This window comes from Triturus cristatus, chromosome 9 (assembly GCF_964204655.1).
Source record: "Triturus cristatus chromosome 9, aTriCri1.1, whole genome shotgun sequence".
NCBI lineage: Eukaryota > Metazoa > Chordata > Amphibia > Caudata > Salamandridae > Triturus > Triturus cristatus.
The window spans coordinates 50,731,346-50,744,070 of NC_140592.1; the positions used below are offsets into that span (position 1 = coordinate 50,731,346).

Genomic DNA, 12,725 nt, shown 5'->3' on the forward strand with positions numbered 1-12,725 from the left:
TTCCCGGCTACGCCCGCTTCCTCCAGAGGCTCCACCCACTTCCTTTATTGGTTCCACCTACATCCACAAGCCTCAATACTTCATAGCCACCTCCTCACATCTTGAGTTCCGCAAGAAGCTGAAGACCTGGCTCTTCACATAAGCACCTCTGGGACCTCACACCTACACAGCTGCCCAAGTGCTTGGATACCCTCTCGGGTGATTAGTGTGATAAAACACATCAATATATCATAACATAATGTAACATATGGGAAGCCTCTGACAGCAACTTAAAAGTGAACTCAAATTAGAGAATGCGTGTAATTCTCAAAGTGCATCTTTAGGAGACTTGAGGCAGCTTTGTAAACTAAAGAGAATGTGCTTGTACTGTGCTGTTTAAAAGAAAGAAAGGGATGAAGGAAGAAATACATTAAAGAAGGCAGCAACAAATGCAGGCAGGAAGGGGAGTACTGGAGTGAGGACATATATGAGTAATGGATGACAGAAGGAGGAAATAAGAAAAGAATGTGAACGGAAGAAATGAAGGGATAGAGGGAGAAAGAAAGTGAATGATGTGTGATGGATGATAGAAAGAAGAAAGGAAAGGAGCAAGATAAGCATAAGGAAGAATGGAGAAAGAAGAAATAAATGGACCAAGGGAGGAAGAATGGGGAATGAAGGAGGGTGTAGGAAGCAAGAATGGAATGAGGGTGTAAGTAAGCAAGAAGCAAGATGGGAAAGGAGGCATGGCAGGAGGTGCAGAGGAAGAGAAAAAGGGAAAAGAAAAAGATGGGACGAAGGAAAGAAAGGAGGTCAGGGGAGTGGATATGAGTATTAAAGGTACGGGGTCAAGGAGGGACAGAGAGAATAATGACAGTGTAATATTGCAAAGAAATTGAAAAACAAAAGATTGAAATACATTTGTGTCCTTCATATACTATGTATGTTTGTAAAGCACATATTCACCAAAGGGGGCCTTGACACTGGATTTAAAATGTTGTTATCCAGCTCATAGGCACAAGTTTTATCAACCTCAGAAATAAGAAAGACTGAGTTGGCACACCAAGATTTAAATGTATGACCCTGAGGACAAACACTGATTCCTGGAGTGGTTATAAAGAAATGCGCAAGAAGGAAAAACATAAAAGGGAGAGTGAGGAAGGAGGAGAGGTCTGAAGGCAACGATAGATACAGTAGACAAAGAATGTGAAGAGAAGTGAGGAAAGCAGAGATCGGGAGTGCAAGACTGGCGTGGAACATGATGAGACGGAAAAAAGGAAATAGGAAAAGGGGAAGAAGAACAGACAGCGGGAGTGCGTGAAAAGAGAGTGCAAGGGAAAGATGAGAAGGTAAAAAATAATTAGCAGTTAATGAGGGGAGGTGGCGATTAAGAGGAAACGTGGACGTAGGGCAGAAAGTGAAAGAAGAATGGAGAGAAGGGAAGGAGTACTGTGTGAAGGGTAGGAAGAATAGCAGATACTGAAGAACAGCAAGAAAAGAGTACACCTCTGCTTTATTAAAAAGAGAGTAATTAATTATGTAAAGTTGAGGGGTGACAGGGCTGTAGCGTTCTTGGCCTGCCTCATGAATGCATTGCTGTGCTTTCCAAGACACACAACAGCGATTTAGGACACCATTACACTGAGTGGCAAGCCTGGGGAAGGTGCCATTTGGGCATACATTGTGAGAGCACGTGGCATGTGTTAGTTCTAAGGCCTAGTTCTTTCAGAGTGTATGTGACCATGGAGCTCCCCGCACCTCCTTAAGCTTGGTGCATGCGCTGCAAAAGAGATTGATGCATCGTGCGCCAGGAGCGCCAAAGCCAGCGCTGCCAACATGTTCACTTACAAAACTCTTTAATTCAACCACTGACATTGACTTGAGAATTGAAAAATACATCACAAATTAACTAACTCCATGTGAAGATAGAAAGAATGCCATATTTTTAAATGACGGCATCCTTTTATAATTTGTCCACTTCAGGCTTGTTTGCACAGGTGTGCCTGTGTAGCGCATCCTAAACATTCTACATTTTAACCAGTGTGCACTGAATCCTTTGCACAACATGGATGACTCTTTAGTCCTCAAGAGGCAACAGTGGTGGAAGAACCAAAAAGAATATTATGACTCTTTCAATTCAGCTCCTAAATGGTAATTATTTTTTCAAATCAGGTAACCCTTTCCATCTTATAATAAGACAATTACATACAGTGTAGTGGGTCATGGGTGGTATTTTACCATAAGTGGTTTTAATTATGGAGACGGACAATGGTTTCCGCAGCATACTATTGCTCATTTTGCTTTTGGACACTTTAATCAACAGGCATGGATGTTTGTATCAATACGTTTCAGCTGTTGTGTTCATTCGTCCAGTAATTGAATTTAGGGGAAATTAAACGAAAGGACACACTTGCAGAGTTAATGGTCACACAAATGCCAAGAAACCACATATGCCAGTGTTAGCCCAATAGCGATATAAACAGCTATGCTAATGTGCACTGCTCTTTTATAGCGTAGCTATCTCCTTTCACAGCAATAATTATTCAACATTCTTCCGGCATTGCAGACCCGTGGTCGCATCCTTAATGTTTTAAAAAAGTAAAAAAGTGAGGCCATTGCAATATGTGTATGTGCCAAACATAGCCTAAAGGCATAGAAATACGCTTCAAACCTTTGTAAGCAGCCAAAAGAAACGTTTTAAGCACCGACCAACACAGACTGACCTAGACTGAGTGCAGAGCAGCACATGCACACCGTAGTTAGTGGTGGGCCATGAGCACTTTGAATGCACAATTAGAGACAGCTCCAGGTCAGTGCTGATAAAAATGCATGCTTCCCACTCTTTTAATTTCAGAAAGGCAGGGCAGAAAAATAATACTTTCACAGATTTAATTTTCATAGTATCCTGCTATCAACCCAAACTATGAGACTCAAGCGCAGCTTCTGGCAACCATCATCTGGATTTTACAAGGCAATAAATTAGGGCGACCAGATTTTCAGGAGGAAAAACTGGGACAGGCACAGACATAGAAATAGGACTAAATGTCCTATTACGTCTCAGGGCATCAAAGGTGATGCCAACAACTATAACCATCTCCCTTCGAATCCCTTCTCCAAATACAGAGAATGATTGGAATAAATATCTCAAATGCTTATTGGCAGCCCCCTCTGCTTCCCCTTTCTTCATTTCCCTCCAACAAGGGCACGTAGTCCTTTGGGTGACCTGAAATCCCAGAAGATGCAACTCCCTGCTGCAGAGTTGACATCCTGTCCTGGACTGATTGTTAGAAACATCCAGAGCCAACCGATCCATCCTTGAGACCCAAGACCATTTGACCACCATCACCCCCGAATACTACATACTGGAAAAATCTGAAATTTAAAAAATTGCATTTAAGTCATTAACGACGTCTGTTGAACAATGTTTTTTTCGTTCGTTTCCAGCATGCTCATACCGTCAGAATAATTGCTAAATGCATCATGATTCAATAATCTTGCGCAGAACGATATACATGTTAATTATTAATTTTTTAAAAACGGATGGAAAGGGAGGAAGGAGAAATACATCACAATTCTTTGCAACCGTGTCCGGGACGTCTGGTCACCCAGGTGAGGTTTATATTATGGCCACAGGCGAGAACCCAGTAACGGTTCTTCTTCAGTGTTCCAGAGGATGCTGTCTTACAATAACTTCCAGGAGAGTTCTGAAATATAGAGTGCTCTCTGGTGCTCTCTCAGTGTAGATACAAATTGATGGGGTCCCCAGCAGAATATGATGAGGGGCCCCAGAGTCTCCCATATGTCACAAATATTCAGTAAATGGCTGAGGTCGACTTAGACTGGGTAAATTGAGAGTGAGAAACCTCTCTTCTGCCTCCACCGTGCAGTATCGTATGGTGTGCAGATTGCATGTTTAAGTGAAAATGAAAACTGGGCATAATTAAAAACAAGACCCAACATTGAGGCGACGTCATTGCATTCTAACCGTGACGCTGAATGAGGGCCAAGTGCAGGGCAAAGGACAGCGGTGGCCCCTGTGATATATCCAAAGCGCAGGCCCTCAGCACGAGAGACAGGAGATCAGAAAAATGTGCCTAAATGCCAGGTAGTTAAGTTATCTATTTTTTGTGCGTGAGGCTCTTGTTGCTTTTGTGGATCAAGTAAATCTAATATATCAAAATTATACCTGCATTAACGGCACTGGTATTCGTATATTTTTACTCATGCTGGACGTTGTATTTGTAAAATGTCTATGAGCAGTCCTGCACACTTCCAGCCTGCCGTGCCACAGCTCTGCCAAAAGCCCGCCCTCAGCCATTCTTTAACAGAAATGAATCTGTTCACGGCGTGACATCACTAACATGATGTCCACGCTCTTTCACTTTCAGTATGTGGACCAGGGTGGGACTTCCTATAAAACATTCCAGGCAGCAGCCACAGGAGAGCAGGAAATTATTACCGGGCCATCGATCTGCCGGAGAAGAAAAATTACATAGACCCGGCCCGGTGAAATAAGTGCCAGTGCTGAGCACTGGAAAGCTCCGGCACAAATTAAGCACTGGTCCAGATGGTGGATTCGCTTCTCTTCCTTAGAGATATGCGGGGGAGCAAAGAAGGTGGGTAGCATGATTGATTGACCCAGACGGAATGGGGTCACTACCTTTGCCAAGAATGAAACCCAGAAAAAAACACCCTTTATCCACAAAGACCATCATATATGGAGGCTTGGATGACATTGCCTGCAACTCACTCACCCTCCGAGCCAATGTTATTGCCACCAGAAAGGCTGTTTTGATAGTAAGCAGCCAAAGGGGACAATTATGCACGCAAGGGGTACTGCTCACGCAAACGTTTCCAGATCCAGCCTGACGCCTGGGGGAATTAAAAGGTAAGGAATCGCAGCTAGATATTGTCTGTACCAGATATTGCATTACTGAAGGTAAATAACTTGTTCAATACCTTCAGTAGATCATTTTAAGGGGTCCATTTTTTAAATGTAGCAACCACATGTGGGCTGGCCCATGAGATAACTGGGAGATACAAAAAAGGCAGGGTCTGTGAAAAGTGGGCAGGGCTAAGGACTAGTCAGTCACACGTCAGGCTGGCTTTGTGTGGCTCAGCTTTATTGATTTTTGCGTGTTTGGGCTTTCAGCACCTAAATAAGGGGTACCCTTTCCCTAGTATGGTGTACTGTGTTAATGACCGAACCCAAACACCCCATGTAACAATGTGACACACTGTACTGCCAGGTGCTGACACCCCATTTCCCATCCCAGAACCTAATGCTTATCCCTTGTTCTTCCTCTTCCTGTGCAGGGCGACCACGGAGCTGATGGCGAAAAAGGTCCCAAAGGAGATAAGGTCTGAGTATAGTAAGTCTTTTGCCACACCCTTTGCTGCCTTGATGTGGCCAATAAGAAGCAATCTCTTCCCGCTACTACCGCTTTCATTGGCTGTTTCTTGTTGGCTTGTACAGCTGTTTATTCTTTCACTTTAAGATAACATACATGCATTACTTTAGAGGTTTTTTGTATGGCTCCCTAGGGGAAGCTAAGGAAGGGGGTGAGCTAATGTTCCTTTTGGATATGTTGACAAGTTGAGATCTTGGAAGCTGAGGTGGAAGGATGTTCCATACTCTCAGCAGAGGTTACTGCAGATAAAGTTCAAACGCCAGGCCAGATGAATGACTTCTCCAGATGATTGAGGCTGTGACCATCGTAAACATGGGGCACTCATTTTTATTTACATGAGTGAATATATTTGAAAATTATAAACATAAAATGAATCGGATATGGTTTATTGTAAAAAGACAATACGAATTAGGTAAAAAAATATACTTTTGGAAAGCCGGTGTAAAGTGCTAGTGTGAATATTGGTTCCAAAAATGTATTCCCTGACAACCTGTTGAGCCTGAATACTGTAATGCAGAAATGTGGTGGTGTGTCTAGCATAGTGTGTGACTCTGCCAGTTCTTTCACTTTCAGGGTGGAGACGGGCAGAAAGGAGATCGCGGTGATTCTGGAGAGAAAGGCAGAGATGGATCACAGGTAAGAAGATTTTTCCTTTGCTCACCCCCTTGGAGTCAGAGATTTATCTTCACTGTACAATACTGTGCCTTTTTATCAGTATATCCACATATGTATGGGGGACAGCCTAGAATCAACCAACACATCCTCAGTATAGCAAGACCAGAATCGACAAAGCTGTTGAAAAGACTAATGTTGTGGGAAGCTCATCGAGAAATGCTATATATATGTAAAATAAACAAGTTAGCAAGAGTACAAAATGCATCTCCTACTTCAGAATTTCTTTGTACTACCAAGGCTCCAATGTGAATGGGCCACAGGGGGAGGTGTGGCATCTCTGTCTGTGTGAGGTTTTTGGGTGTGGTGTATGAGCATCCGTGTTTATGTCTGTTTCTCTTTGTGTGTCCCTGTGTATCTGCACATGCATCTGTGTGTGCAATGGTAATGGAGGGTACAGGGCAAAAGTACTTTCATAGCACATTATTAATGTCTTGTAACATGCCCTGAGCAAAGTAAGTTTGTCTGGAATTAGAGCTGTAGGAAGCTGGGTTTCTGTTGCAGCAACTCCCCCACTTTTTGCCAGACTACTGATGCACTTTGACTTGATGTGCCCTGGGTCACTTCCAAATAGGTTCCCAGGGCCTGTGTTCTTTCCCAAAACTGTACCTTGTACCCCCCCATTGGCACCTCTATGGCCACATGTCAATCCCTTGTAAAAGGTACCATGGGTACCAAGGGCACTGTGGCCAGGTAAGGCCTCTAAGGACTTCAGCACGTATTGTGCCACCCTTAGAGGCTATGCACCTTTACACACACACACACTGCCTTTGCAGGCTGCGTGTTTTTGTTGCAGAACAAATTGAAGAGTTGGCATGGCACACATCCCTGTGTGCCATGCCTACAACCCACTGCCCTTGCATAGGTCAGCCACCCCTCTAGCTGGGTTCGCTATACCAGTGGTGAGGGTACAGGTGCATGAGCCCTGTATCCCTACAGTGTCTAGATCAATTCTTAAACATTAAGAGCATATGGTGCTGTGAGTTTGTCATTACAAACTCCACATCACCATAATGGCTTTACTGAAAACTGGGAAGTTTGGTATCAAACTTCTCAGCACATTAAACCAACACTGATGCCAATGTGGGGTTTAATGTAAATATGAACTCAGAGGGAATCTTAGAGATGCCCCCTGAATAACGACCAGCCTCTGGTGGGTTCCCTGACTGGTACACACAAGCCTGCCACCACGAGACATGTTTCTGGACCCCTGGGGTGGGAGCCTTCGCTCCCTGAGCCCAGAAACAAAGCCTTTCCTGGGCAGAGGTGATCACACCTCCCCCAGGCCAGGAAGAGCCATCTGTGGCAGGGGAGCTTCAAAGGCCTTGCTGTCTTAGTAATGCAACCCCCAGCCTCTCCTGCTATCAGGAGAGGCCCCCTTCCTCTCTGCCCTCCTTTTCAACAGGAAGACAGACGGTAACATTTAGCACAGCCCAGAAGGTGTGCCCACCTCTGCCAACTCCCCCACTCAGGTGAGGAATGCGAGGTGAAGCCCACTCTTCAGTGCCCGCCATCTTGCAGATGGCAGGCACTCTCTAATCAGGATTAGGGATTGTGCCCACTCCCCCACGTGGGGTGAGCACACCATGGGTGTAGTCACCCTAAGGTCAGTAGCGCATTGGTTACTGACCTTGAGACCCCTAAAACGCCTCCTAAATACAGTATTTAGGGGGCAGCCCTGAACGAAGAAGACAGATTCCCGCAAACTACGGAGAAGAAGGACGAAAGAAGACCCCTGACAGAGGAGACTGCAGAGAAGAACTGACTTGGCCCCAGCCCTACCGGCCCATCTGCAGTTTCCAGAGATCCTGCGCCAAAAGTTTCCTTGTCCTGCAGCCAGCGACCTCCAGGACCCCTGGGAGGACTGACTGCCTTCAACAAAGACCGATCTCCTGTGAACAGCAGCTCTGTTCAAGAGAACACAAGATTGGAGCATATTTCACTAAGGGCATTGTGGCCACAGTTGCACTCTTTAGTCGAGTGCCCCTCATGAACTTATGCAGGACATCAACTTGTACTTCAACCCATACCTTTGCCACGCATAGTTTCCTGGGTATCCAGATGTTGGCCCTAAGACTATAGCTGACACTTCCAGTCCTCCACTTGTTTCATCCCAGGTACTCAGTAATAATACACAGGTTAAGAAGCCAGGCAAAAATACGGAAGGAAAATTACACTCCAGACACTGGTTCAGAATGGTGTCAAAAGCAACCACGATCATATCAGAACCTCTGCTCAAATATCTTGTACAAAAGAAACACAAAATACAGTGTTATTGTTTTTGTTTTAATACAAAACATAGATTCTGTTGCGTATGTAACACCAATGACATCATAAGATTTACATTTCTCTCTGCAAGGAAAGACTGTGATTAGCCCCAGTGCTTCCTCGACTCAGTCCTAGAACTGAACAGCTGAGGAGAGGCTTCAGAATCGCTGAAGTGGAGAAGGAGGCTCAGCAGTGAAGCAAGAAGGGCATGTGATGTAGTTGCTAAAAAAAGTAACTTACCAATGGAGAGGCTACCGGGATGATGAGCAATAGCACCTGTAACAGGGCAGCTAATACAAGAATGTAGTAAACAAAACAAGTATTCAGAAGGCACACAGGAGGTATCAGAGGGAGAAATGGTCTGAGTCTGGAGGGCCGGAAAACCAAAAGGCACACGCTACATAGGTGACAGGTGCAGAATGCTGAGTGGCAAACTGCACGGTAGCAAAGGAGCTGAGGCAACTGGGGGATTTTGCCAGGCAGTGTCCAAGTGCCTGCCTTCAGCTTATATCATCACTGCATCCCAAAAGCTCCACCCACAACCCAGTATTGTCCATCAAGCTATGTTCCAGGATGCCGTTCTACATATATGAAAACTACCTCTTCTAAACTTGAATGAGGGCTTGCAGCCTGATGTCTCAGTATTAACCTTTCATAGGCGAGATGTTTCCCACTAATCTTGACATCAAGTTGAAAACTGAAACAGCAGTTGGACGTGCTGTACAGTACAGCCTGCTTCACTTATGTGAGCCTCATGTCCGCCCTTGCTCTTTCAAAAAGTAATTTACTACTTTGGTAAAGTTAACTCAAGCATATGAATCTATGAAAGATCCAATGCCAGAGAAAAAATGTGTTTACCTGTAACTATTCTTCTTGAGGATTGGCATCTTTCATAGACACATATGCACCATTCATGATGCTACCAGTAGTTCCTTAAGCAGAACTATGAAAATCTAACAGTTGGTACCTCAGAGGAGGGTTGGACATCTGAGCTCCTCCACCTCTTTTCCTGGAGTTTGGGTCATAAAATGAGGTGGGTTGGCTACACGTAGTCATTGGTCAATGGCTGTTCCCAATGTTATGTGCTGTATATGGATACCACTGTGGTAACATTCCCTAGTAAGCATTGCCAATCTGATGTCGGGGAATAAATCAAGCATGTGAATCAACGTGAATTCCAATGATGTAGAATTAAATTAACCGTGTGCATCAGATTCTACACTCCTACTGAAGATACTATAGGTCTCCAGAACAACTTGCCAATTCATCACAAGTTCAATATTTACTTTGTTGTTGTGATAAGTTTCCAAGAGATTGCAAATGCATTGAAAAAGTTTGCATCCAGTTCGGCCTATCAGAGCGCAAATGTCGCAATAATGATTACAATAAGTTGAAGAACCAGGGAACCTGACATTTTTAATGGCCAAGGGCCCGATTCACAGAACTAACTTAAGACAAAATCCTAAACTTACTACCATTTTGGTATTCACAGAAGGCACTTACTCATTTTGGTATTCACAGAAGGCACGTACTAATTTCGGTATTCACAGAAGTTAGGAGTCCTAACTTTAGGACTCCTAAATGCCTTCTGTGGATACCGAAAGTCTTAAAATTAGGATTTTTCTCAGTTTAGGAGTCCTGAAGTTAGGAGTCCTAACTGTACTACTCCTAAACTGAGACAAAATCCTAACTTTAAGACTTTCGGTATTCACAGAAGGCATTTAGGAGTCCTAAAGTTAGGAGTCCTAACTTTACTACTCCTAAACTGAGAAAAATCCTAATTTTAAGACTTTCGGTATTCACAGAAGGCATTTAGAAGTCCTAAAGTTAGGAGTCCTAACTTCTCTGTGAATACCGAAATGAGTAAGTTCTTTCTGTGAATACCAAAATGAGTAAGTGCCATCTGTGAATACCAAAATGGTAGTAAGTTTTGGATTTTGTCTTAAGTTAGTTCTGTCAATCGGGCCCCATGAGTTGGCCCTTCACCGTCTGCACATAGCATGAACTCTTAACGGTTAAGAAATAGTTGGAATGGCTAGAACAGATGGCTAAATAGGTATGTTCTGAGGCTTGGTCCAGTCTAGTGGAAAATTAGCCTGATTTACACACTCATTTTGTAGTACGTAAATTAATGTTACAGTATTATTACTGCTGAATTAGTATATTGACATTAATTAATCATGTAATACGCATTTAAGTTGATGAGTTAATGTGCTGTAACATTGTATTTTATTAGTCCTAGGTTAATAATAATTGTTAAAAATGTATTTACATTTATATTATACACCAACATAGTTATATATTTTTAAAAGAATAATAAACTTTCATATTTTTCCCTATACTGTAGGAGGGAGATCTCCACCTTAGTGAGGATGATTGCCATTTATGTGCGTAAAGTTATGAGTAGTAACTTTACGCTCATAGATATTGTTATAGTAGGCTCCACCCCCAACTTGAGGTGTTGGAGACATGTAAGTCTGCACCTACGTGTATATTTACACTTGAGAATAGTGAATATCAAAGAAGTATAGCTTTACACTTAGGTGCAGGAGTAGATTTACACATGATTAAATCTACACATGTAAATTTACCTTTTTGATTCACACCCATTGTCTCTAAGTCAACCTGTCCAAGATGGGTAATTTTGCGGCAGATATACGATGACGCGAATGTTCCTCATTCTAGAATCAGGGCACACTAGGGTGTTTCATCGAACTGCAAATAGCAGAACTCCAAAATTCAGACCCTCCCTGCATGAACGTCTGTCAAGATGGGTCAAACCTCCCTCCTGAGACATGCCAGATTAGGCAAAGTTCTGCAAAACCAGATCTTCTGTTATGAGCAGACTTCAGATACTCTCCCAGTGAGTGGCTAAAAGATTGCCAGCATTTCCAGCCACATCCTCTAACTGGCCAGTGCACCGTTTACAGTCACTAAGACATTTCCCTTTGACAGCTGTAGTTGCATCGTTGACATATTTCAATTCACTAATGCCACAGTAAAGACATCATGATATTGTGGAAAATAAGGCATCTTTGCAACCACTTAATGCTGTGTACCAGTGTCTGAGTCTTGTGTATTCATGTATGATATGTTACATTATTGGACTTGTTCCACCCATTTAACATGTTCTCTGCCTGTCTTCATGTAGGGCCCTCCAGGAGAAAGAGGACCAGCTGGACCAGAAGGAAAACCGGTGAGTAAGAAACTGAAAAATAGTGGTCACTAAAGAATACGCAGTGTAAACAGAAAAACTTTTACTAGAGGTATCCAAAATGGGTGTATACAAAACTTTTTACATTTAAAATGTATTTAATACAATCTTGCAAGCACTGTAATATGCAAAGCTTATAAGGTTTAACAAAGAACAGGGTTAAACTCTCTACTTCCTGACCCCTGCAAGGATTATCCTCACAGTCTGACCCACCAGTATACTCCCCACAACCAGATCCAGCCACGTTCACCTCCCACACTCTACACTCCTCCTGTGGCCCTCCCTGGCTCCTCTTACCAGTTGCCTAGAAGGGCAGCAAGCTCCAGTGATCCCCTGTTCCGAAGTGTCTCCTGCTTTCAGAGTTTTTGAAAGGCTGAAACTGTCAGCCCAAAATTTGTCAGAGGGAGACAGTCCCATAGGTTCTTTTATTAATTAAATTGGGTGACATCTGGAGTCTTTCACTATGGCCACATTGTCCTGGCTTCACTGTGTGTGCCTTATGAATTAAGAGAAATGTTTTAAAAAACCCATTCTAAAATAAACAAGTTAAAGCAGGTAGAACAAAAAACGACAAAGCTCCAAATTTTGCACAATTGTCTTGAAATACACAATGTTTGCAGACCTGTAGGATTTTAAATATATATGAACAAATGGAAAGGAATGTTTTTGAGGCTCAATATTTCACAAGACTAAGTATGCATAATTAAGCACTGTAGCTCATTGCTGAGACTATGAGGCTGGTAAAAGCCCCAAATCTAAGTGATAGTTCAGAGCAGAAGGCAAGAGTCTATAACAAGGGACAGGGCCTTTAACATCTATACTAGTCTGAGACAGGATAACCTTGATAATAATAGATTGCTATTAGAACACTGCACTCACTGAAGACAAAATGCTCTTAAATAAACAAGAGGAAACAAAAAGACATCTTTGGATTATTGTTGTGCAAGCCATTATTGGCCCTGAGCTCATTCCATGCTTTCAGTGGAGGTCTCAATATTCGATTGTTCTAGTTAAGTAACATTATCCAGGTAGGTAGTGACTGGGATGAAGTCAGAGTGCTCAGAACACAGCCAAAGGCCCTACCCTACCCCCGTCAGCAATTACCTGAGAGAGCCCCGCCCTCTGAAAAAATATTTCTATTATAAATCAGACTCTTAAAATTTGGAGTAAAATGCACAAAA

General features: G+C 43.1%; 1 protein-coding gene across 1 annotated transcript in view; it reads left to right on the forward strand.

Moving 5' to 3' along the window:
• The window catches only part of LOC146797369 (uncharacterized), a 401,286-nt gene that overhangs the window by 201,861 nt on the left and 186,700 nt on the right, over positions 1-12,725 (forward strand). Inside the window, exons 61-63 of the mRNA XM_085624372.1 lie at positions 5,296-5,340; positions 5,964-6,026; positions 11,482-11,526. Coding sequence (XP_085480498.1) covers positions 5,296-5,340; positions 5,964-6,026; positions 11,482-11,526 — 153 coding nt within the window. The remainder of the gene's footprint in view (positions 1-5,295; positions 5,341-5,963; positions 6,027-11,481; positions 11,527-12,725) is intronic.